The sequence below is a fragment of the Furipterus horrens genome, unplaced genomic scaffold (assembly GCF_987537825.1).
Source record: "Furipterus horrens unplaced genomic scaffold, mFurHor1.1.pri manual_scaffold_6, whole genome shotgun sequence".
NCBI lineage: Eukaryota > Metazoa > Chordata > Mammalia > Chiroptera > Furipteridae > Furipterus > Furipterus horrens.
Genome location: NW_028327176.1, coordinates 176,449,195 through 176,476,256, shown reverse-complemented (window position 1 = coordinate 176,476,256; position 27,062 = coordinate 176,449,195). Strand labels below are relative to the sequence as shown.

The window sequence follows — 27,062 nt, the reverse complement described above, 5'->3', positions numbered from 1 at the left end:
CATGTTGATATCTAGCTTTCAAACCTGTCAATATGTGTCTTCTGTTAAGTCCTTTATTGAATTTTTATAACTTTACATGCTATCTACCAGTTTGATCTGTATGACATTTTTTCAGCTATTATTATTTTGTATTTTAATTACTTGCATATTTGTTGCTGTGCTGTGAATGTTTATGTGCCCTGCATTTATATACTGAAGTCCTAATGCCTGATGTGATGGTATTAGCAAGTGGGGTCTCTGGAAGGTGCTTAGGTCATGAGGGGGGAGCCCCTTCTGCCATGTGAGGACACAACAAGTGTGCAACTTGGAAGCAGGTCCTCACTTAACCACGCTGGCACCCGATCTTGGACTTCCAGTCTCCAGAACTGTGAGAAATAAATTTTTGCTGTTAATAAGCCACCCAGTTTGTGGTATTTTGTTATAGCAGCCTTAGTGGACTAAGACACTTATTTCTCATTCCTACTTGATCATAAAGTCCACAAAGGCAAAGTGGTATAGTGTGGAAAGAGAATGTGCTTTGGGATCTAACACACCTGGGTCTGAATTCTAGCTTTCTAATTACTAACACTGAGACTCTGGGCAAGTTTCTTAAATTCTTAGGGCTCTATTTCCCACATTCTTGAATGGGGGTAACAAAAACTACTCTGTTGTCATCCCCATTGGACATAAGACCTTAGCATAGTGCCCACTGGGCACCCAATAATTGGTAACTATTACTGGTAGATCTTCTATTTCCAACCACATTACCTTCAATACCACAGGCACTTGATAAATAATTCTTAAATTAGATTAACTGAAATGTAACACGTTACAAGACCTTTCCCTTGAAGCAGAAAAAAATATGAGGCTTAAACAAATACCATAAGGTCATCTTCTTTTTTCCTTTTAGATTAACTTTTTTAAAAAAATTATAAAACACTAAGATTATTTTCTCCATCTCTCTGAAACATTTTTTTCTTTCTCATTCCTCTTAATCTGTAACTATAAAGCTCTCAGTAGATTTTTGAAAAAATCTGTAACTGTCTCCTAAGTATAATCTTTTGTTTCCCCTATGATTACTCCTAATCTACCGTTAGATTTTTCTATAAATTTGAAGGGGTATGCCAGTCTCTCTGAGACTGCTAGAAGGAGATTCTTTCCTTTCCTTTAGTGGTGGTAAAAATACTATATTTATACTTCTTCGATCACACATGTATCTCTAGCACCTACAAATATTGATAAAATGGAATCAACAGTCTTAGTGTAACCTAAATATACAGTAGGTGTCAGCGGCTGAATATTTTGGAAAATATTTTAACTGTAAAATAGTTCTCAAAAGAAATTAGATAAAAATTCACATTTGCTCACTATCAAATTATGATAGAGCTCAGAGACTAGAAAGACTCTCTCTTTGCTTCATCAAGATGTTTGTTTCAAACTTTCAAGAATCTACAAATCTGAATTATTGTTAATTTCAAACTGTTTGGGGGATAATGGAATATAACCTAATGGTAATAAGAGAAAAGCAACCAAATTCTCTTTGGGAAACTTCTGTTTTTGTTTTTTAAGTACTTCTGTAACCAAAGCATGTAGTCAGTGATAATATTTCTCAAAAAACTCCAATTCTAAAAATGTCTTAATATTCCTACATTTCCTTCTCCTATATCTCAAAAGACTTTTTATTTTCTCCTGTACACCCCTGCTCAATATGACATGACTGCCATACAAAGAAAAAGGCTCTCAAGATTGTTATCTTATCGATGTTTCTAAATCTCTTCTTGGCCTGTGCAACTCAGTAACGTCAGCTAAACGGGCACTGATCCCAACCTTGAAGATCCCTAGGAAGACTGCACACAGGGAAACCACTGTATTACTGCATAATTTGCTGCAAAGTTCGCATTCTACAATACCAGAAATAGAGCTACAATACTGATTTGTGGTTTTTGGTCTAGTATATATCTTCCAGTCCTTCTGTACAATTGTGCTGTTTTCAAAAATTCAAATTAACTTTAAGCAACACTCGACCTGCAGGCTTTAGGTAACTCCTAGAATATAAGGAAACTTCTGCAAAGGGTAGCCAAGCAAAATACCAGGAGTGCCAAAGAGAAACAAAGAATCTCAGGAAAACACTAGAAGAGTATTAAAAAAAAAAAAAAAATGTGTCCATAAGAGAATGGTGCCTTAAACCAGAAACTTAATTGCGGTGGGTTCTCCCAAGGTCCGTGAGAACCAAGGAGAGGCGACAGACAGAGGCAGGGGCAGTGTCATGGCAAAGGGCACACATTTCACGATCGGGGAGATGCAGAGAACCGCGGAGGTTTGCCTCCCCATCCGATGGCTGAACATATGTCGGGTCATGGTCGCCCGGCCTCTCCATATTAGAAGACAGCCACCTCTCTCCCACCCTCTTCTCCCAATGCTCCGTTCCAAGAACGCTGTCACCCACCTCCGAGGACCGTGCCCAGGAAGATAAACTTCTTTTTGTGACGTTTGAGAAAATTCCACATAGATCTCAGCATCTTCAGTCCCCGGGGGTGCGGGCTGCCTAGGGGTGGGGGGCTGGTGCACCAGGAAACCGTTTCTTTGTCACCTGGCCTGGACGACTCGGCAGGACCGCAGTGGCCCGGCGTGGGGCTCTCCCGAAATCACAAACACGACTTCCAGGAGCGGGAAGGGGGCGTGGACTCCAGCAGAGCAGCTGCGCTTTCTGCGGCCGCCGCCGCGCCGCCGTCACCACTCACGGGTCCCCGGCACCCAGGTCCGTCCAGAGTTCGCTCCCGAGTGCGTCTCCGTTCGACTTCCCCCGGAAACGATGGCCTGCACCCGCCGAGTTCCGGCGCAGAGCTCCCCCATCGCGGAGGCGTCTGGCCCTGGCCGCCGCGGCCCCAGCGCGGTATGGAGGCGGAGGAGGCTTCCACGCCGGCCGCCGGCGTTGGGTGCTCGGTGTCTGCGGAGGAGATCGAAAAGTGGATGGAGGCGGCCATGCAAATGGTGAGAGAACGGGGCGGTAGATGCAGGGGGTGGGGACCTTCTCCGGCTCCCTTCCCACCCCGATCATTTCAGCAAAGGTCCCGGGTGCTTTCTCGTCACCACAATCTCGTTTTAGGTAAACAGCTGGCTTTAGCCTATTCTCACAGTAGCCCTGGGGAAGGAAGAAAGGAAATAAAGAAATTATTTCTTTTTCACTGGCCTAAAGTATGCGTCATATATCCCTATTCAGTTGGTGTAGGCACGTATGTGGTACGTACCCTTCTTTACTGTGAACACATTCGCAAATCCGCCAAGACACATTATTTTGTGTTTATGACCCCTTGACCCCATCTTGTAGAAGGAAGGAAGCTGAGGATGTTTCTGGTAGGAAGTAGATAAAAACAAATCCCTATACAGCCAGATTCTACCATTCATCCACACATCCATGCATGCATGCATCCATCCATTCTACTGCCTTCTGTTTAAGGAGCGCTCGGATAAGATTTGTGTATAATCCAAGCTTTACGGATACTTAATGTGCGCCAGTGAGCTCTTTAGTAGGGATAAAAGTGTATTTGGCATATATATGTATATGTATATAAGTACAGGCACACACACATATATACATTTATGAAATGCCCTTCAGTTTTACATGTCTCTAAAGCTGCTCTAAAAGAAATCTTTCATAACATGTTTTTTATTATATTCATCCTGTCCTTACTGGTCTCTGGACTCCTAAAGCTAATTAGTTCATAATTATGTCTTCATTTACTGCACGGATATTTATTGAGTGTACATGTGGCTATTTAAATTTAAGTTAAGAGGAAATAAAATTAAATATTCGGTTCCTCAGTCATGTTAACCACATTTCAAGTACTAAGTAGTCACACATGGCCAGTGGCTACCATATTGGACAGCTCAGATCAAAGGACATTTCCCGTACTACAAAAGGTTCTGTTGGCTGGTATTGGTCTGAAGCGGTCACAATTCCAGCTGCAGTATATAAGAATGTTCTGTCCTACAGCTATTCCCACTAGCTCTGAAATATCCCTTTTTAACATTCGGCAGTGTTGCAGGTAAGAGCAACATCTGTGTAACTTTTTTGTTGTTGTTCTTTGATAAATTTATTAAACTTTAAAGTTCTAGACTTTATTATTGTTTTGTAAAATCACTATTTTTCATGACTGTTTTCTTTTGGAGAGCTAAACATATAATGGGGGTTCTTATTGTTTTAATCATCACAGCATCTAATTCTAAGGGTATAGGCTTGGAAACAAATATAGGCAGTAAGTAACAGTGTGGCACCCTTATTATGTTTTAGACTCAGTGCTATGAACAGTGTTTCATATGGGCCGTAAATATGTAAGCTCCTCATATGAGGTACATATTGCTGTCCCCATTTTCACATGGGGACAAAGATGTAAATAATTCCTCAGATTTGGAAGGCTGGTGAGGGTGAAGCTGTGTCTAGCCATCTGTTTTCACCCCTGTACTGCAGTTTGGTTGCTCACTACTTTCCAGCATACACTCTACTGGATTTCCGTGCCATTTTACTTTCTCATGACCCTGACCTACTATGGATTGAGCTTCCTAATTAGACACTTGAATTTTTTTTCTTCTGTGAATGGCCTAGACATATCTGTTGCCCAATTTTATTATTAATTTTATTTTCTAAATCACATTGTAGGAGGCCTTTGTATTTTATATCTATTTCTAGAAATAATTTACAAGGAAGTAATAGAGATATTAGTGAAGATATGTAGGGAGGTTCTTCACTTGTTTATAACAGTAGATATTTGAAACAATATAAATGTCAAACAATGGAGGACCAGTTAAATGAATCATATATTCATAGAGAGGAACACTGTGCAACATTTAACAACAACAAAAAATCATGTGCTGAAAAATATTACCCAAAATTGGGCAATGTTTATATTTCTAAACGAAAAAGATGGGCTGCTAAAATGTATATATAGCATAAATATATTTGACTTAAAAAAAAAAAAAACCAAAAACCTCCAATTCACAGGGGAACAATTTTTAACATAATTCCTGTTGAGTTCGATTTTTCCACTGTTTTAGACTTAAAAAGGCAGGCTGATTTCAAAACTGCAGGTAGTTTTCTTCTATCACGTCAAGTTTTTTCTGTACAGCTTATCTTAATGTGACCACTCTAGGCTGGATTGAGCCTGGATCTAGGGAAGCACTAGTGCTCTCTTATTGGCTAAGAGCAAACCTCCCTCGACTGGGGAGGGGTGGGGGATGACCTTGGAGACCAGCAACAGGCTCCTACTTGTCTAGGCCATTCAGTTACACATGAGACTGTGTGGTGAGAGGTTGTGTGCCGCTCTATATAGTGAATTGTATTCTGAAGTGTAGTCCAAGTTCTTGTCTGTATACAAGGAGTTAGCAGAATTTATTTTTTTATTTATATATGTACTTACTTCCTTCAGATCATGTCTGCTTCTGCTACTTCTCATTTTAAGTGCCTAAACAACCCTGATTCATTTTGCTATATCTGTGGCAGTTTCACCATTCTCAGTCAGAGGACAAACATAAGCGCAATTGTCAGGCAAGCCTATTTTGCATATTTTAAAGTAAAACTTGGTGATCAAGATAAGTCTTGGGTCCCTCACAAGGTGTGCTAGCAGTGTGTTGAGCATTTACAGATGTGGACGAAGGAGACACATGGTAAATTGCCATTTGGTATACCTATGGTTTGGTGAGAGCCCAGAGATCATTCAAATGACTGTTACTTTTGTATAGTGAAAACATCAGGATAGAACAAAAAAAAAAATGTAAAATAGAGTTTCCTAGTCTACCATCAGCTATACGCCCAGTGCCTCATTCAGCTGAAATCCCAGTGCCAGTTTTCATTGAACTACCCTCTTTCGAAAAACAGGAGTATGGTGAAGAACTAAGTGAGAGCAACGATGAAGATTTTGAAATTGAAGATGACTCAGTTCGTAAGGAATTTGATCAGCATGAGTTGAATAATTTGGCACAAGATTTGAGACTATCCAAAGAGGCTTCAGAACTCCTAGCATCAAGACTGCACAAGAAAAACTTGCTTGATAAAGGAACGAAGGTATCCTACTTTCAATCAAGAGAAAGTGCATTTCTGCAGTACTTTCGAAGTGACGGTGGCTTTGTGTATTGCCATAACATACATGGTTTAATGGAGGAACTGGGAATTCCAATCTATAACGCCACTGAATAGCTACTGTCATCAATAGCTCACAGCGGAGCTTGAAATGTGTCCTCCTTCACAGTGGCAATTTATTTGGTGCAGTCGCAATTGGCCATTCAGTTTGTTTTCGTGAAGAATATGAAGACATAGAGTCTGTTGTAATATCACAATCACAATTGGATCATCTGTGTTGACCTTTAAATGGTCTGCTCCTTTCTTTGTCAGCAACGCAGATACACCGAGTATCCCTGTTTTCTGTGTCTGTGGGACAGCAGAGCTTATGAGAAGCATTGGGTGGAGTTGAATTGGCCTCCAAGATCTGACCTCAAACCTGGTGATCCAAACGTTCTACACGAGCCACTTGTTGACAGAAAGAACATTATATTCCCACCTCTGCACATAAACTGGGTCTCATGAAGCAATTTTTAAAGCTTTGCCAACTGAAGGAGACTGTTTCAAGTATCTCATTTTGGCATTTCCTAGCCTGTCGTTTGAAAAGATAAAATACCTTAATGTGTATGTTTGGTAGCAGAACTTTACTACTTGTACACAATTTGACTTACAGTAACAATATATAGCCTTTATATGAATAAAATAACTCTTAAATAAACAGTATATACAGGTAATTTTTTCTTTATTTTCCTTTGTATGTAAATTTTGTATGATTTTGGGGGCAAAGGGAGGGTATCCTGTACCTTAAAAAGTTGATGTTTTAGAGAAAACCTGGTGTCATTTTTGGATTCAGATGCCAAAACTTAGTCAAAAACAAGTGTCGGATCTAACTCAACAAAAATTGTGTTGCCCATTGTTATGTATATGCAAGCATAGGAAAAAGCTTGAAAATTTTCTGTCACATTGTAATAACTAAGTGGTTTTATTTTTTGATGTGTGGATTTTTTGTCCCCAAGTTTTCTGCCTTCAACATATCTTAATTTATAATTAAGAAAAAAGAGAGATTGAGTGTGTGTGTTTATCTAACTATATTTATCTATCTCTCAAGAAAGCAAGTGTTCTAGAATAAATCCATCATATATTATTGCAGTATTCATTTTATGGGTGCCTTGTATTAGTGTAATATTGTGCTAGTGCTAGGTGAAATGAAGCCATGCACTAATGAAAAAGTTAATAAGTAACATGTCCAGCATCCAGATTAAGAGATAGATATAAAGTGCTATGAGATGATAGGCAACAAAGTCCTGAGTGGGTCAGTTGGCATCAAATTGGGGTGCTTACTGAATTCAACAAAGAATAAAAAGGATATGGGTTGATGGAGAGGAAGGGAAAGGTTAACCAACACAGAGGAACTGACAACTACCAAGAAATTAAGGACTTTGTCTTTGGTTTGGAGGTGATTCAGCTCCATGTAGAACAGGGCTTTCTAACGTGGGGCCCAGGTTTTAGGGAATCTATACCTCCTGAAACTGTATATCACAACATCGTGTGCCTATGTTTGTTTGGTGTGAGAAAGTCCATAACTTCCGTCCAATTCTCACAGAACCAGGGACCTGGAAGAACAATGAAAAGCTAGGCCAGTTGTGTTGGCTGGTGGGGAGGATTGGTGGTACTTGGGAGGCTCTCGGTGCCAGGCTGAGGAATTTAAAGTTGACAGAGGGAAACAGAGCTAAGTGTCACTAGCAGTAACCATTGCAGTGTTCTCTTTTGGATGTTATTACTTTCTACCTAAGAGTTGTTCTGGCTAAATTGCTCTTTCCCTGGATTTTTTTTTTTTTTTTTGATAGGAAATATATCTGGGGACTCATCAGGAGTCTGTGCCCAGTCTCCCCCACTTTACTACCACCTCACTGGAAAGTAGGTTATAAGAGCAATGGCTTTCGGGAAACTACAAGGTCTCTTCCATTCCAGATCTGTCATTATCTGTAACCAGCTGCCCTTGACTAGAGCAAAAATGATATTTAAAGACAAAGAGAAGACCAGTGAGTGGGCTGGGAAGAAGACAGATTTCGTTCTTCAATTTTGAAAGAGGTTAATTTGTTAATTATGGAAGACCAAGTAATTGAGCTTTGTCCTCTCCCCTAAAAGATGCGATAATTAAAATCTCCCTACACGTATTTCAGACCCATTTTGCCTGAGTTCTTTTGTGTTTATAAAGAAATGATCAGACTTGACAGAAGAGGCGGTGGGAGTATTGGAAAGTATGAGATGGGATGGATAGAAGATTATTTTCAGCCTAATTTAATCTATCTTGAACTTGACAGCAAAGCAAATATACATATTTTTGTATATACATATATACACATATACAATTGATCCTTGAACAATGTGGGTTTGAACTGCAGAGATCTGCTTATAGGAGGATTTTTTCAATTGACCCTTGCAGTTCAAAATCATGTGTTTCAAGGGTCGACTCTGTGGTTCAGAATCTGCATATGAGAGGTGGGAAACAGAGTAAAGGGAGATAAATTTGCTGGAAGGAAAAAGAAAGAATCCATAGGAAAGCACAAAAGGCACAAGCCCAGCCCCCTGGAGGCCTGGATGAGACGCTGCTGGGTCTCTGCAGGGTGCTGCCCCACCTCAGTGTTTCAGGTGGACAAGTCAAGACTTGGAACCCCACCGAACAGTACAGGTTCTCCCTCTCCGCTGCCACCCCCTCCCTTCCACTTTGTCTTGGATTCTCTTCCACATGGTTTTACAGAAAATCCTTGTCATGTGGTCTCCCCGTTTGTTTATTCGCTTGCAGTGTTTTTAGTCTTAAACTTTCTGTATCTCACTGTTTTGCTCAGTGTTCCCTCTCCTTTTGTCCCTTGAAGTAAGACTGCATTGACCCCAAACACTGAGAAAGTAGCTGATCCCTGCTGACTGGAGCAGAAATTAGAGGCAGAGCAGTGGCCAAGCGGTGAGGGAGCTGGCACCTGACAGGGGCTCCACAAATGCCTGTTGAGCTAATGAATGGATGGAGCCACATTGCCTGGGCTCTAGTTCCAGCCTCTCATGTGGGCAAATTTCACAGCCTCTACGTGTGTCGGTTTCCTCATCTGTGACATGGGGGAGATCATCGAACCTATCTCATAGGGTTATAAGCCAAATACATTAATACATATAAAGTGCTTAAAATAGTCCTGCAAGTTTTTCAGTAAATTGTAAGCTCTTATTTGCAAGCTTATTGCAACATAGCCATAACAATCTGTTGGAATAGAAGCTAGACATCTAACCTACAGATAAGTCCCTCTTCAAGCCATTGGTTTTCATTTCCATCACTCCTCCCAAGTGGCCTCGCCTCATTGACTCTTCTTTCTTGGTTCATTTTTTTCTCGGGTCTTGGATCACACCCAACACTCCTGCTTTTCCTACTGCCTTACCAGGTTTCTCTCAATCTGCATTCCAACATGCTTCTATTTATTACACCTTTTTAAAAAAACTTTATTTTGAAATAATTACAGATTCACAGGAAGTTGCAAAAACATGTACAGGGAAGGCCCATATACCCTTCACCCAGTTTCCTCCAGTGGTAACATTTTACATTAACACTAATACAATATCAAAACCAGGAAAATGACATTGATACAGCCTGAAGGTTTATAAGGATTTCATCAGCTTTATATGCACTCGTGTGTACGTGCATGTGTATGTGTAGTTCTATGGAACTTTGTCACATGTTCAGTTTTGTTTAATTACTAACAGAACTGCTCCGTAACCACAGGTTCCCTGATGCTGCCCTTTTATGGCTGCCCTCCCCTCCCAAACCCTAAACCCTGGCAACCACTAGTCTGTTCTCCATACCTTTAATTTTGTCACTCAGAAATGTTACACACAAGGATATGTAACCTTCTAAGAGTTCTTTTTTCCTTCAACATAATTTCCTTGAGATTCATCCAAGTTGTTGAGTCAATCCATAGTAATTCCTTTTTATTGCTGCGTAATTTTCCGCGGTATAGATGTACCACCGCTCGTTTAAGTATTCCCACTGACGGACATTTGGGCACTTCCAGTTTTTTGGCTATTTTGAATAAAACTCCTACAAATGTTCATGCCTATGTATGAAATCTATTGTGTGAACCTAAGATTTTATTTTCCTGGGTAAATAAATGTCCAAGAGTGTGATTTCTGGGTTACACATTTAGTGCATGTTGAGCTTTCTATGGAACTGCCAAACTATTTTCCAGAGTGGCTGTACCATTTTATATGCCTACCAGCAGTGTATCACGGTCCTGTTTCTCCACGGCCTCAGCAGCATTTGATGTTTTTACTTTTCATTTTAGCCATTCTGACAGGTGCAAACTGCTGTCTCATTGTGGTTTTAATTTTAATTTTCCTAATGACTAATGATGTGGACATTTTTTCGTGTACTTATTTGCCATTTGTATGCCTTCTTTGGTGAAATTTCTGTTAATATATTTTGTCCATTTTCTAGTGGCCTTGTTTGGGCTTTTTTTTTTTTTTTAACAAGGTTACTTTATTTTATTGTTTTTTGGTCTTTTTTTTTAGAGGGGGGGAAGGAGAAAGAGAGGGAGAGAAACATCAATGTACGGTTGCCTCTCATGCGCCCCCAACTGGGGACCTGGTGTGCAACCTAGTCATGTGCCCTGACTGGGAATCGAACCAGTGACACTTGGTTTGCACGCCGACGCTCAATCCACTGAGCCACAGCAGCCAGGGCTTGGGCTTTTTTTACTTGTTGAATTTTGGAGAGTTCCTTACGTGGTCTAGATACTAGATCTTTGTTTGATATGTGGTTTGCAATTATCTTCTTCCAGTTTTAGTTGGTATTTTATTCCTCTTAATGAGGTGTATTAGTTTCTATGGCTTTTGTAACAAAGAATCACAAACTTAGTGGGATAAAACAACACAAGTTTATTCTCCTGTAGCTCTGGAGGCCAGTAGCCTGGAATCAGTTTCTCTGGCCACAACCAATGTTTCGGCAGGGCGCAGCGCCCTCTGGAGCCTCCAGAGTATATGTTTCCTTGCCTTTTTCAGCTTCTAGAGCAGGGATTTTCAACCTTTCTCGTCTCATGGCACACATAAACTAATTACTAAATTTCTGTGGCACACACACACACACACAATTATTTTTTTTTCCAGTCTCATGAAAAATCGGTATAATTTTGATTTATTCATTCTGGACAGCTATTATTGTATTTGCTGTTGTCATTTTTTTTTTTTTTTTTAATTTGACAGTCTCAGAGAAAAGAGGTCAGTGCCTCTGATTAAATAGTCGGGTATTGCATGTTTTAAAAATTCTTGCGGCACACCAGTTGGAAATTGCTGTTCTAGAGGGACATTCCTTGCTTGGCTCATGGCCTCTTCCTCCATCTTCAAAACTGTCAGTATAGCATCACATTGCTTTCTGCTTTCTGCTTCCTGCGCCAAATCTCTCTTTCTGCGATCATGTGATTGCATTTAGGACCACTAGGATAATTGCCTTCTCTCAAGATCCTTCACAAATATTTGTTGGAAAAATACATGATTTGTCTCTCATGTGAACCTGGGGTTATGTGTGATTCCAAGCTTATTTTAAATTACATTCTTGATGTGATGACACTTAGCTCCTCCTTCCTGCCTCACTGCCAGCGGTCCCCCCCCCCCCCCACCGGCTTCCTTTAACAGTAGCTGATAGTGCGTTTGGACTATTTGTATGTATCCACCAGACCTTGGAACTCTTCAGACTTTCCAACTTGGCATAAACTAGGCATGCTTTCACCATTTTTAGATCTGGGACAGAATCAGCCCGTGGGTAGTTCATGACACAGTTCTGAAGAATATAGTCTCACCGCTTCAGAGAGTTTCACCTTCCATCTTTCTAGCCCCCTACTCCAGAGTAGAAAGGAGGCACAGTTGATTGCCACTGGTGTGCCTCTCCTTTCCCCTATGGCCACGTGGAAAGTGTTTGTTGAGCGAACGTGAAGGAGCTGAGGAACCCATGTTCACATTATGATAGGAAGTTATTGCTACGTTAAAGTACAGCCGAGAGTGAGAGGCTAGTGAAGGAGAAAGAACACTGTTTTCAGCAATGCCTTCAACTTTGCCCTGCACGTGCCCTATGGCACGTGTCTATATGCCCTACCCTTACACTTCCGAAGTGTCTTCTGGCCTGCCGAAATAAGAAATGCGCCTTTCTGCAAACAGCTGGCTTTGGGTTAACTGTAGTCAAATGGAAATGATTGTACCCTAGCACCCTTCCTTTATGCTCTCTCAATGGCAGTATCAGGATGTGCTCAGATACACCCTGCCTGCTTCTGCTGTCTGCCCGGGAAAGGTATGCTTTCACTGTCCTGGGCCCTGGAGCTGCCTGCTGGGGTTCACAAAGCAGAAGGGCCAGGAGGAAAACGCGCAGTAGGGGAAAGAGGGAGGCTTTGCAAATAGAACAACGGTTTGCCATGCCTGGGATGGTGGTGGTGGAATTGCTCCTAAACTTATTTTTCAGTTGAGGTAAACTTTACATACAGGGAAATGCACAGGTCTTCAACGCATTGTTCATTCAGTTTTGAGTGTTGTAAACATCTGTGCAACCCTCACCCTTAATGGGATAAAATTTCTCCAGCCCAGACAATCCCTTGCGTCCCTTTCCAGTCAGTCAGTCTGTATATCCCGTTTCGTGTCCATCACTGTAGTTTCGTTTTGTCCGGCCTAGTGCTCCTCGTGAAGGGAATCGTGCGGTGTGGACGCTTGGTGTTTGACTTCTGTTACCCAGCATGTCTGAGACTCAGCCAACCTGTTGTGTATATCAGCAGTTCGTTCCTGTTTATGGCTGAGTAGTATTCCCTGTGTGAAAAGGCCACAGTTGGGCTATCTGTTCCCTTGTTGATGCACACCTGTGCTGTTCCCAGATTTTTGCCTGTTGTGAGTCAAGCTAGTAAGACCATTCTTTTAGTTTTCTTTTCTTTTTTTTCCGTAGACATATAGGGTGGAGCAAAAGTAGGTTTACAGTGGTTTGTATGGAAAATATGATAATTAATAAATAATAATGCAAAAATAAGCTGTATTTTACATATTCACAGCTATAAACCTACTTTTGCCCCACCCTGTCTAGTCCCTTTTCTTAAATGAAGACTCAGGCGTGGAATTTGTCCATAGATGATGTGTCTGTTTACTTTTCAAGAAAACTTCCGAAACGTTCTCCAAAGCGGTTGTGTCCTTTTCACCTCGACTGCTCCTCAGCTTTTCTTGCCTCATTTAGAGCGGAAATTGGGGGTGCAGGGAGGCTTCCAGTCTGGTCACCTTAATGTCATTGGAACTCGAGGGGATATTTTCTGTCATTTTTAGAGAAACAGAATTAAGCAAGTAGAATTTCAACAAGGAAAGATTTTAAGAAAGGTTTTATAAATATTATTTCTTCTTCTATCTCTTTGCAAATACATATGCTCTCCCTGAAAAGGTGCACAGACCCTGGCAATTTAAGAACAAGAGTCAATAACAGCCTTTTGATCCCCTCTGCTTCCAGGGAGAAAAAAAAAAAAAAAATCAGGGGCTCAGGACCTCAGAACAGGATGTTTTTCCTGAGTCTCCCTTAGTATGGACACAACAGGGAACAAAGGCGCTGAGTCCTGGACTGTACTTGAGAAAAGGCAAAGGTCAGTCGCCTTGCTCTGTTCTAGCATTCGTCGCGTGTTTCCTGCTCGTGCTGCATCTGTTTCTCCCCTGTAGTTCTTTCAAGTATTGAACATTGCACCTGAGATTTTCCACTTTGTTTTTCAGGCCAGAGAAGCTCTAGAAAATACTGAAGTTCCTGTTGGATGCCTTTTGGTCTACAACAACGAAGTTGTGGGGAAGGGACGAAATGAAGTTAATCAAACCAAAAACGTATGTGCGTTCAGTGGTATAACCGCAGCATCAGGGCAGAGAGGGTGGGGTGGAGCGAAGTCGTCACAGTTGGTGAGAAGAGGGGTCTGTGTACCCTCCGGGAGGTGTCAATGGAAGGGTAGTTTCCCTGAACATCTCTCTCTTTCTTTAATGACTTTTTTTTCTGATGATAAAAGTGATACGTGTTGATTTTTTTTTTTAATTTGGAAAATTCAGAAAAACTGAATGAACCAATAAAATCTTTGGAGCTTATTTCCTATTTTATGGAGCTTTACTTTTTTGCACTTGAGTGAAACCTAAGAGGCGATTTTATGACATTGGAGTGTCAGTGTAGAAGAAATGAGTGTCTCCATTTTAAGCAAATCTAAGATATGAAAATTCCACTTTATAAAACATATCAACTTAACTCATATTCTTTAGTAATTTTAAATAATGTGTTGCTCCTAGTAAATTAAAAATCACCCTCAATTTATAACTTTGGAGGTGAAGCTATATATAAAGGAGCTATTCTTATTTCAGGTAATTCAGTGGAATAAAGTCTCCACTAGCTTCTTTCTGTGTACCTACGTGTAGTCGGCAGCCATCCGTCTCGAGAGACGATGGTGTAGCTTCTTAAGAGTCTATCTGCACCGCCGAGAATGGCTGTGCAGTCCGACTCGGGAGTGACACGGTATCTGTCTCCTCCCGTGTTGAATCGACATCTTGCGATGACGCTGGAGTGTCCTCTCCAGTGAAGCTGAAGCTACAGAGCCTGGGCAGGGTGATATGGAGGGTCTGCTGTTGCCCATGCAGCAGACCCCCCCTCTCTTCGCAGCTGAAGGATCCAAGGGAAAGACGGAGTCAATACAGCTTGGCTTCAGGTGCGCCGCAGGAGTTGCCGGTGTTGACTACAACGTCAAACCGCCTTAGGGACTCCGGCTCCGGATTTTCTGTCGGGGTTTACTCCCTTAGCCTTTCCCCTGAAGAGGTATGCCGCAAGGCAGCGGAGGTTTTTTGGAGTCAGAGTTTTCCTTCTCTGATGTGCCCTGACTGGAAGATCGAACCAGCGACACTTAGCTCGCAGGCCGACGCTCAATCCACTGAGCCAAACCAGCCAGGGACACCTACGTGTAGTATGTAATCGTTAATAGGTCATGAGACTTTCAATTTATTGTGGTAAGGTTGAGAAGTTCATGAATTGAGGAAACACTTCTTGACTGTGGTATCACAACAGTGTGCCATGGTAAGTGTAAATGAAATACCAGATTTTATGATTGTAAGAAGTACTAGGTGGGCTCAAGGAGAGCTTATAACCCTAATACCCTCACACAGACTTTGATCTTCTTGCGTGATCATGGGAGCCAGGGAACAAGCTGGTGTTGGTACCAGTGCTATGAGGGTTTTAAAGTTCATCCATTGCATGTATCAGAAATAAAACTGAGATTTAGCAAAATACATGCTAAGTGGGAACCCAGATTCACAAAGCAGTTATTATGTGTATGTCAAAATACCTGTGAGATAGCTAATAAGTGTAATACAACAATTAGTTAATATATAGATGCTTGTATTTGGGAGTAGAATTTTATATTTTAGATAATTGTCATATCTCCCTATTTGTATTTTGTGCATTGGTACAATTTCTTTAACGAGAACTTTGTCCTAACAACATCCATCTAACAGCCAATGTCCTATGTTACTTCTTTACCTTGAAATGAACCTGGATCTATTTTGGTATTCTGTGTCCTATAGAAGATCGTCCTATAATCACACTATAGAAAGACGCTTGATCCCACATGAGGAGACCTCAGTCCTACTTTTGGCTTTGACACCATCACCGCCCCATGTCACCATTGCCGCCACCTGTCTCATTTGTATGTCTTTAATACATCCTAACAGAGCCATAAAAGAGGAAGCTGATTGAAATGATTCAGTTCAACAAGTGCTTAGTGAGAACTATGGGGAGATTTGATTTAGTAAATCTGAATTTGATTTTTTAAAAGCACTCGAGTTGGGGACACTTATTTTTAAGCTCCCCCATTTGGTTCTGGTTTGCCACCAGGCTTGGGAACCTCTTCTCTAACCTACCTTCTAGCTCTGAGTTTGTAATTCTGGCTTTCATGGTACTTGGGCCACTTCACCAGCACTTTTCACACCCTGCCCTATGTCACAGGTCACTGAGCACCTTTCTGCTTATGCTACCAGGCTTTACACTTGTTGAGGACAGAGACTCTTTATTCCACACAGAATCTAGCACAGTGGCCTGTGTGTAGTTAACACTCAGTATAAGTTTGTTGATAAATGTGATAATCATGAGTATTATAATTACCATATTTTTCGCTCCATAAGACACATTTTTTCCCCCCAAAAGTGGGGCAAAATGTCTGTGCATCTTATGAAGCAAATATTGTGTCAAAGACCATAATGTGTATTACCTGACCTGTCAGTGAATGGTGAAACCATTGTACAGTCATTCAAAAAATGTGGCATTAGCAATGCCTTAGATGGCACAGAGAGATTACTTACCCTCCGATTGTCAACAACTTTCGGCCCAGTCAGCATTCTTAGCGCGTATGCCCCAACCCTCTGCACCACCACCGAAGAGAAAGAACAGTTCTACCATGCACTGGACGAAGCGTTATCCAAGATTCCCAGAAGTAACGCTCTCTATCTCCTTGGAGACTTCAACGCAAGAGTAGGAGCCGACCACATGGCCTGGCCCACCTGCCTTGGAAACTTTGGGAGAGGAAAGATCAATGAGAATGGTCAGCGACTGCTTGAGCTTTTGTGTCACCACGGCCTGTGCGTGACAAACACATTCTTCAAGTGCAAAGAGATCCACCAGGTGTCATGGAGGCACCCCCGCTCCCGTCATTGGCACCAGCTTGACCTCGTCATCACCAGAAGAACGGATATTGGCAGCACCCTCCTCACCCGCAGCTACCACAGTGCAGACTGTGACACGGACCATGCCCTCGTGGTAAGCAAGGTGCGCATAATGCCGAAGAGGTTGCACCACTCCAAGATGAAGGGTCGCCCACGCATCAACACCAGTTGTGCCAGCAACCCAGTTAAGACCCAGCAATTCATCAACAAGATGGAAGATGCACTCGGCGAGGGAGTGGCGGCAGATGACATTATCGAATCCAATTGGCCACGTCTCCGCGACGCCATATACAACTCCGCCATTATTGCTTACGGGAAGAAAGAGCGGAAGAACGCTGACTGGTACGAGGCTCACTGGGAAGAAATGGAACCCGTGATCGAGGCTAAGAGGAAGGCCCTACTGGCTTACAAGGTCACGCCCACTCCCAGTACACTTCAAGCTCTACGGGCTGCCAGGAACAAAGTCCAGAAGACCGCCCACCACTGTGCCAACACCTATTGGCTAAACCTGTGCAGACGCATCCAGGAAGCCGCCGATATAGGCAACGCACGAGGAATGTATGAGGGTATCAAGAAGGCAACAGGCCCAATCCCCTCCAAGATCGCCCCCCTTAAGTCCAAGACAGGTGAGGTCATCACTGACCAGGAACAGCAAATGCGGCGGTGGACCGAGCACTACCTCGAGCTGTACGCAACGAAGAACACCGTAACAGACACTGCTCTTAAAGCCATCCCAGACCTACCAGTCATGGAGGAGCTAGACACCCCACCTACTGCGGCAGAGCTCGGCAAAGCCATCGACCGCCTTGCTTGCGGGAAAGCACCAGGAAGCGACGGAATCCCTCCAGAAATCCTAAAGAGCGGGAAACCAGTCCTGCTACAGCCGCTCCACCATCTACTCTGTCTCTGCTGGAAGGAGGGTTACATCCCCCAGGATATGAGAGACGCCAACATTATCACCATGTACAAGAACAAAGGAGACCGCAGCGACTGCAACAACTACCGGGGCATCTCTCTCCTCAGCGTCGTTGGCAAAGTATTCGCCCGGGTCGCTCTTGCCCGCCTGCAGACCCTTGCTTCCCGCGTCTACCCAGAGTCCCAGTGTGGCTTCAGAGCTGGCCGCTCAACAGTGGACATGATCTTCTCCCTACGCCAGCTGCAGGAGAAGTGTCACGAGCAGCATAAACCACTCTACCTCGCCTTTATCGACCTCACGAAGGCGTTTGATCTGGTCAGTCGAAGCGGACTCTTCAGCTTGCTACGGAAGATTGGCTGTCCACCACATCTGCTTGCTGTGGTCATGTCCTTTCACGACAACATGCACAGCACGGTGTCCTACAACGGCGCAACCTCTGAGGCCTTCCCAGTCAGCAGCGGAGTAAAGCAGGGCTGCGTCCTCGCGCCTACGCTGTTCGGAATCTTCTTCTCCATGCTCCTCCAATACGCCTTTAAGGACTGCAGCGAGGGTGTCTTCATTCACACCAGATCCGATGGCAAGCTCTACAACCTGGCCCGTCTACGAGCCAAGACCAAAGTCAAAGAGGTGCTCATCCGTGAGATGCTCTTCGCCGACGACGCAGCTTTGACATCACACTCCGAAGAGGGACTCCAGCAGCTAGTCACTTGCCTTTCCCATGCATGCAAGGAGTTCGGACTAGCCATCAGCCTGACGAAGACGAATGTTATGGCTCAAGGCACGGGGACTCCCCCATGCATCACCATCGACGGATACACCCTGGAGGTTGTCAACGACTTCACTTACCTCGGGTCCACCATCTCGAGCTCTCTGTCAGTCGACTTGGAGGTCAACCGGAGAATCGCCAGGGCAGCCACAGTTATGGCCAGACTGAACCGGCGAGCGTGGAACAATTCCAGCCTCACTGAGAAAACCAGACTGCGCATCTACCAAGCCTGCGTACTCAGCACTCTCCTCTATGGCAGCGAGACGTGGACCACCTACGCAAGGCACGAAAGGAAACTCAACAGCTTCCACATGAGGTGCCTGCGACGCGTCCTGCATGTCGCCTGGCAGGATAAGGTCCCCAACACCGAGGTGCTGAAGCGAGCCAATATGAGCAGTTTGCATGCAGTTCTTAGCGAGAGACGCCTCAGGTGGCTCGGCCATGTCAAAAGAATGGATGCAGGCCGTATCCCCAAAGACCTCCTCTACGGCGAGCTAGCAGAAGGCAAGAGGATGACAGGGCGCCCAAAACTGCGGTTCAAAGACATCTGCAAAAAGGACATGACACAATGCTCCATCAATCTCAACACATGGGAAGTTCAAGCAGACGACCGCCTAGCCTGGAGGCTCGCGGTCAGGCAAGGTACGTCACGTGCAGAGGCTGCGCGCAACGAGGAGGCGGCCCAGAAAAGATCGAGGCGGAAGCAGCGTCAGCAGCAGCAACAACAGCCATCTGCCTTCACCTGTACCAAGTGCGGCAGGGATTGTCACTCCCGAATCGGACTGCACAGCCATTCTCGGCGGTGCAGATAGACTCTCAGGAAGCTACGCCATCGTCTCTCGAGACGGACGGCTGCCGACGAGATGGAATTGAAGATAGTATCGTATATGAAGATAGCAAAGAAAGCGATATCAGTGATTGTGAACAAATGAGCTTCATAAATTCTGACACTGGTGGCGATGAGTTCTTGGGGTTCCCAGAAAACTAGAAGAGTACTTGAACCTTAAAGTCTCTCCTCATTTGTTAATGACAGTGATGATGGTTCTTAATACCGCTGTTGAATGCTGTTCACTTTACATGGTTGAAATATTATTTTGTTATATTTTATTAAATATTTTAGTACACCATTTGGTTCAGAATATTTTTTTACTTGTTTTCCTCCTTTAAACCTAGGTGCATCTTATGGTCAGGTGTGTCTTATAGTGCAAAAAATATGGTAATTGCTGCATAGCAGGGTCTATATGCAGCATTATATAGCATTAGCTTCCTATAATTCAGATTGCTTTTAGAGTCATAGATACCATTGTATCCCACTTTATATATGGGTAGACCAAGGCTTAGAGAAGATATGTAATTGCCCAGGGCCACAGAATTAGTAATGTCACAGTCAGGATTCAAATTTAAATGTGGTTGATTCCAAATATTGTGTGATTTCTCCTATATTCTACTGCCTACATGAGGTATCTGAGACCTAAACCAAAAATCTGCTTCTCTTTCAAGTTTGCCAGCATTTAAAATCTCATCCCAAAGAACATGTAAGTGATGACATTCCTGTAAAGTTAATACAGATTTGCTTAGAGTCAGGTCAGCGACAGCCTTGGAAACACATTGAAACCGGAGCACGTCCTTATGACAATTTCAAGCTTTCCCTAAAATGTTCAGAAATGCTAAGCTTATCTTTTTTTCTTTTTTTTTTTAGACGTAGCTTCTCTGTGGCATTTTAATTGAAAGCTTGTCCTTCAAGTTTTTAGGTACTTAACTAAAAATACAGCATAATTTGTACGGCTTTCAGATTAACTTAAATGTCTTTTGTTGGTGAGGTCATGGTACTTGAGCTGGGGAATACATTGCCAGCGGCTAAGGGTGTCCTGAAACCTCTATTCTTTATAAACCTCGGCAGAAACAATAGGCGCCTTTTTTTTTGTATTTATTTTTGAGTATTTGGCAAATGTCACAAACATTGTCAAGGGAAGCTCCTCTCTCTTTTCAGGCCACTCGACATGCGGAAATGGTGGCCATCGACCAGGCCTTGGATTGGTGTCGTGGAAGTGGCAGGAGTCCCTCTGATGTGTTCGAGCGCACTGTGCTGTACGTCACCGTGGAGCCGTGCGTCATGTGCGCATGTGCTCTCCGCCTGATGAGTATCCTTGGACTTGGCTTAATGTCTGTGAACTCGAAAGTGGCCAGGCACATGACCCGTTCCTAATATATGAAAACAGACTAAGGACACAAATTCTAGGAGATGAATATTATAAAATGTAATATCCCTTGGGCAAAATATTTTTAGTAAAAATATAAAAATTAAAGAAAATCTCTATAAAGATTTAACTAGTAAATAAGCTAGAGAAAGAAAAGCCTAGCACTAATTTGAACTCTTATATAAGGATAAATCATAATTTAAGTTAAAGTAGATTGAAAAACTGTGCATAAGACAAGGTATGAAGAACATGCTCCCAAGTCTTGCCTTTGGATAATAGATTTTGGTGATTTAAAAATTTTCTTTCTCTGTTTGCATGTTTTTATTTCTTTATTTTTGCCATGAAGACCTATTGCAAACATGAAAATTTTAAGTGTGAAGACAATACACAGTAAAAAACAAATCATTTATGATATAGTTGTAAGTAAGTGGGAAGTTGATAAAGTTACAGCTCTTTGAATTGTGTCCTTCATAGAGTAAGTGATGCAAATAGAGTGCTGCAAGTTAGTCTCAAGATTAAAATAAATAAATTTAATAATTTAAATACTCAGTTTCATACTCGCATATTTTTATCTAATTAGTTGACTATGTATGTGTGAATCCGATCACTAAAAATAATGCAGAGAATTTTGAGTTTGATAAAATGTAAAATCTCTACTTTATGAAAAGGGCAGCTATGGTCAGCAGAATTCTCTCCCCGCCCTGCCTTACAGTGACTCCGCTTTAGTTTGCTTTGTGCAGGGGCACAGAGTATATTTTATTTGAGGAAAGAACAAGGAACAATATGCTGTTTTTAAAAGGTGAAAATCTCTGGGTTAAATCCTTGCCTCTTTTCTGACTACAATTCTCTGATGATTAAAACAAACAAACGAACAAACAAACAAACTGATTTAGGAAAAACAGGGGAGAACAGCAAACTGTAAACATTGACGAGCTACCTATTTAGTTTTCATTATGCCTACAATTGTGAGATATTACTTTCTAAATCCTTAAAATCTCTTTGTGTAACTGGATCCTGTGATTTTCAGGCTGAGGGCTAAGCTTAATTGTTTTTAAAGAGTAGCATGAGCTTTCCTCTCTAGGATGGCTGGTATAAATTCTGTCTTGTCTTGAACTGCACATTCTCTGTAGAACCTTAATTCTCTCTTATAAATCCCGCTGGTTGTATATGGCTGTCAGAATGAACGTTTTGGTGGTTGTGGCTCTGTTCTAGATATTGCCTCCGCTGATTTACCAAATACTGGGAGACCATTTCAGGTAACATGAACTGTTACACTTTTTCCTTCTTTCTGATTACTTTTATCTCATCACGGGCTTGTGAATAGGAAGCATGTGGCGGGTATACCAGAAGCCATGCTAGAACCAGACAGGCTCCCAGGACTGCCAGACCAGTTCGTTTATGCTGCAGTGTTAGCTGACAGGCAGTCATTTCCAGGTGAGTGCATAGCTCAGAATGAGCAGAATCTCTGCTGAAAGGAGAATCCCCAGCCTTCCGAGGTATCTTCGGGCATTCTTCACCCAGGCTTTCAGGTATGTTTGGAGGCACTACTGCTGTTGCTGTTTCCTCTCTCAACACTCCCTGGCTCCATGCTGTACCAAGTTTGTCTGACGTTTGGCCTCTGACAGTGACAGTAGATGACATTTACCGTAAATACTATATTTTTGCACACATTTAGTACTTTTATTACGTGATTGCTATTTTTGGTGTGTAGCAATCAATACCTGTATTTTCATTATATTTTTTTCTGCCCTTGATATCTGAGTGGAGTCCTGGGAGCACAAGCCATTGAGGATGAGGATGAGGAGGAAATGAGAGCCCCAAAAGTGAAAACCATGATTCTGGAAAATTCTCAGGAAGGGTTAGGGTGGCAGCTTGCCTGGGGGAAGGGTAGAAGGGAGGTCATTGGGTTTTGCCCCAGCTTTATTGTGATATACTAGACATATAACATTATGTAAGTTTAAGGTTTACAACTTGATTTGATAGACATATTTATTGTGACATGTTACCACAGTAAAGTTAATTAACACATCCTTCTCCTCATATAATCACCATTTTCTCATTGTTACGGTGAAACATTTAAGCTTTACTGTCATAGCACTGTCAAGTGTACAATATATCACTGTTAACTCTGGTCACCATGCTGTACCTTCGATTCCTGGAACTTAATCCTCTTATGATGCAAAGTTTGTACCCTTTGGCCAGTGTCTCCCCATTTCCAGCACCCCTGAGCCCCTGGCAACCACCATTCTGCTCTCTGCTTCTATAAAGAAAATATGAAATAAACACACACACACACACACACACACACACACGGAATATTATTCTTCTTTATTCAGTCATAAAGAAGAAGGAAATCCTGCCATTTGGACACACCAACATGGATGGACCTCTAGGGCATTATGCTAAGACAGACAGAGAAAGACAAGTTCCGCACGATCTCATTTATCTGGGACTTAAACAGGTTGAACTCGTATTTGGTTTGATGGGGAAAGTTTATGCAGGCTCTCTCTGTAGGCCCAGGCAAGGGCTGACTGAAGGCACTAGAGAAAAGGAGGCTCACTCTGAGCAGCGGACTGCGCCCACCAGCCCCTTTCTCTACTTCTTGCTACTTCCAGATGTGCTCCCTGAAATCTCTGCTCATTGGAGCTTTTCATGCATCTCAGAAGGTGCAACATTATCAGGTCCGAACTCCTGTGGCAAGCCTTTGAAGCCCTATCTATTTTGACCTTGTTGCAACTCTTTAATTTTTTTTCTTATACTCCCTTTATAATCACCCCTGCCCCCACCAGCTGGTTTCCTCACACACAGCCCAAGTTTATTCTTACTCTTTCCCCAATGTGCTCTGTTCAGCCTCTTTAAATATTCTCTGTCTTTAAATCAAGTTCAAGTTTCAAATCCTTATTGTTATCACAATATCTAATTCATTCACATGTTGATCTCTTCTCCCCAATTAGATACCAAACATAGAATAGACTGAACACTTTAAAAAAATCCTCTATAGTAAGTAAAGAGCAGATACAAAAATTTTAGCCTTTGAAAACCATTTATGTCTTTGTCACATCTTTTTTTTTTTAAACAACCCTTTAAAAATATAAAAACCCTTTTTTGCTGATCATTTTTAGCTGTGTACGGCCAACCATAGCTCTATAGCATCAAACACTTCACGGGCCACCAGTAAATAAGAGCAGAGAAAAATAGCTAATGTGTAAGGAGCACTTCTGATGCACCAGGTACTTATTTTATTTATTCCCATTTAATCCTCACAAAATCCTTCTGGGTTAATTGCCATAATTACCTTCATTTTACATGTGAGGAAACTAAGGCATAGAGAGCTTAAGAATCTTACCCAAGATTAAATAGCTGGTAACTTCAATGGTAGTTGATTGTGAAACAATAATTAGTTGATTCAGAGTGACGTTTGACAGGCCATCCAGCTCTTCTTTTGGAGATATACTTCCTGTTTTACTGATATCTACAAAGTGTATTAACATCTGAAAAATGTTTACATAATGACATATATATTGCCTTTTTATGGGCTACCGCACATGTTATTGTAGGCCTGTGTTCATTCTCAACTGTCTCATTTCATCAGTGCATCCCTGGCTATCGGGCTGAGGAGGCAGTGGAAATGTTAAAGAACTTCTACAAACAAGAAAATCCAAACGGTCAGTTTTCTGCTGCTGTGTATAATGTCCCTCACTTAAATCCTGACATGGGCCTACCTCCTCATTTTCTCCTTTTCCCCTATCTCTTCACAGCACCGAAGTCAAAGGTTCGGAAAAAGGAATGTCAGAAATCCTGAACTTGAGCTAATGAAGGACAAATGCCCCCGGATGAAATTCTTCAACTGACAGCTAGTGACCTCTTTGAATCACATGTTATATATCGTCCTTAACCTGTGGGAAAAGGGTCTCTCGTCATTTCCTCTGTGGAAGGAACAAATTAGCACCTTTACAAAGCCTGACAATTGTAATCAACTACTGGTTTTAACACTAGCTGAAAGAATATTTTGAAAAGGGGGGAAATTGAAAGATTGAGGTTTTAGAAATTAGTAAGCAGTGCAGTACACTTCCTGCCAAAACTGTGATGCCCAGCCCAGGAAGTGCTGTGAGGAAGGAGCATCCAGACTCAGTGACTGGCGTGTCCAGACTGGGGTGTGCTGCTGTGGACCCCCATCCACGCCTGGTGTTGCAGAAGCGAGTCTTCCCTCTTTGCAGCCACTGTTTTCTCCCACGGTGTTGGGGGCCCACGACTTTCTTGGACACTGTACGTGAGTTTTATCCAGGTAGACCATGATTATATGGTCCTCAGAACAGATTTTTCACCTTAATAAAACAATTAGAATAAACACCTATTTTAAAACAAGTGTTTAGGTGTCATTTTCAATTGCAGCATATTGCTAAAGTAAAACCTTATTTGTGCCTTTTTGAAGACAGTCTTAAAAGATAAAAGCATAATTGGGACAATTCCTTCTTTGTTACTGAGCAGCTGTCCTGTGAATCAGTGAACAAAACAGAGAATCTTGCCCTCGTGGGGCAGGGAGATAGATAATAAACAGAATAGCATGTTAGAGGGGGTGATACAGATTATGGCAAAAAGAATGGGCCAGCCATTGCTGGTGGGAATGCTGGTTGCGCAACTAAATAGAATGGTCGGTTTTAACTGAAACCGAATACAGTTCTTGCTTTTTATAAAGATCCCGATTTAGAATTAAAAATCTGAAGTGGTAAAATGTGACCACGGCCCTGGACAGGGCGCCACAGCGGGAACTCCCGGATATCCACGCGGACGGACTGACTGCAGCGAGGCCGGCACGGATCAAGTGCGGCTTTGCGGAGCCCGGCCGCGGTGCACCGCGCCTTTCTGCCCAGAAGGGGGCCTCGCCGTTCCACCAGAAGCCCCGCTCCAGGCCCGGGACTGCGGCTCCTCAGCTGCATTTCTTCAGTGGATTCATTTCCTTGATGCAAAGCATCTGTATTTGTTGGTTCTGCCATTTGAGCAATGTCTCTGACTTGTTTGTTTTGAATTACATTACAGGCTGGAATGTAATTGTGGTGAAAGTATTTTTTATATTGCTGAGAGTAGCAGCTAATCACAGTTACATGCTTCGGAGGATTTATAATTGCTTGATTTTGTACGTATGTGTTTTTAACGACATTTGAATTTTATGGAGAAGAACAGGCATGATTTTAAATCTATAATAATGTTACATGTAATTTCTCTTCAGTTTCACCTGCTTTAAAAATTATCCTCTCATTAAATTTTAGTGCTTCACCTAGTTTATTCCTATTTGCACTTGGTCATAATTCATTTCTGGCTTCTATGGTTTTCTGCAGGCAGACTTCATTGCACTTATTGTCTTCATATCATTTTTCTGGAGAACTATTTATAGACAAAAATACCTGGAATCTTTTATCTAGAGAGTGCCACCCCAGTATGTCTGGCGAAGCCTCTTTACGTCAAGTAGGCTCTTAGTAAACACATGCTAAATAAAATTATGGGTTGAAATTTGAGGAAAAGGGAATAATAAGGAGAATATCGAAGATAAAAAGCCAAAGCCAAAAGTAGTATATGGCTGTTTTAACCCCAGAGATAGTTCCTGCTAAAATGATCTAGAAAATAATAAGACTATAAATAGAGAAGGATAGAAAGGACTTACCAATATACATATGTTCTGTCTTTGCTGTGTTTTGGAGAATGAGTATTTCCTAATTCCTAAGCATGGCTGAAAATTTTAATTTTCATTATGACTTTTTTGATTATCCAGCGATTGACTTCTAGAAAAGTTTCCGAAATGTTTGGTCTTAGGCAGAGTTACCTGTATTACTTTGGGGTGGGGGTACAGAATTGGTGTAGATGGTGGTGTGTTGCAGACTGAAGCACCTCCAGTGCTGGTGTAAGGCCATTATAGAGTCATAGACATTAAGGCTGTGGGATTCTGACAGCATTTTCAAGGTGGTGGTGAGGAGTTACGGAGAGCTGATGAGGGGATCCTGCTTTCTGAGTACCACATTCTCCAGCTGCTTAGATGTGGCTTAAAATATTAAGATTCTTCAGTTCAAAAGATCAACTCCAATTGATTGATACTGATACTGCCTATCGAAGAGACTAGTCAAGGGACTTGCTCTGTATATAAGATAATTCAGAAAGTTGTGGGGTGCAAAAAGGTTTTAGAACCTCTTCCCTGTTTAGAGAAATGACTAGGAAGTGATGGTATGTAAGTCGCTAGAGTATCCAATGTTGGCTGGTTTTTGCAATAGACTCTGCTGAGAATGGGTGGTATGTAATGCTTTGGCAGGCTTCAATCACTGATAAAAAAAGATCATGTTAAAATATCTTTGCACTTTGTTACTTGGCACAGGCATCTCTTCCTGTGTTGTATTTGGAATCTCATGGAGAGAAATTAGACAGCAAGAACTCCAATGC

At 42.2% G+C, this 27,062-nt stretch overlaps 2 protein-coding genes across 2 annotated transcripts in view; one reads left to right on the top strand and one right to left on the bottom strand.

Annotated features, from left to right (window-relative positions):
- Positions 1 to 2,751, bottom strand: part of PEX3 (peroxisomal biogenesis factor 3) — a 34,710-nt gene extending 31,959 nt beyond the window's left edge. The window contains exon 1 of the mRNA XM_090279927.1: positions 2,426 to 2,751. Within this exon, the coding sequence (XP_090136053.1) occupies positions 2,426 to 2,498 (73 nt within the window). The 5' untranslated portion in view covers positions 2,499 to 2,751. The remainder of the gene's footprint in view (positions 1 to 2,425) is intronic.
- Positions 2,752 to 2,773: 22 nt separating this feature from the next.
- Positions 2,774 to 25,001, top strand: ADAT2 (adenosine deaminase tRNA specific 2). The gene is made up of 6 exons (XM_090279928.1): positions 2,774 to 2,970; positions 13,790 to 13,894; positions 20,429 to 20,579; positions 21,786 to 21,892; positions 24,229 to 24,301; positions 24,395 to 25,001. The coding sequence occupies exons 1-6, from the start codon at positions 2,875 to 2,877 to the stop codon at positions 24,436 to 24,438; spliced, it is 576 nt and encodes a 191-aa protein (XP_090136054.1). The 5' UTR covers positions 2,774 to 2,874; the 3' UTR covers positions 24,439 to 25,001.
- The last annotated feature ends 2,061 nt before the right edge of the window (positions 25,002 to 27,062 follow it).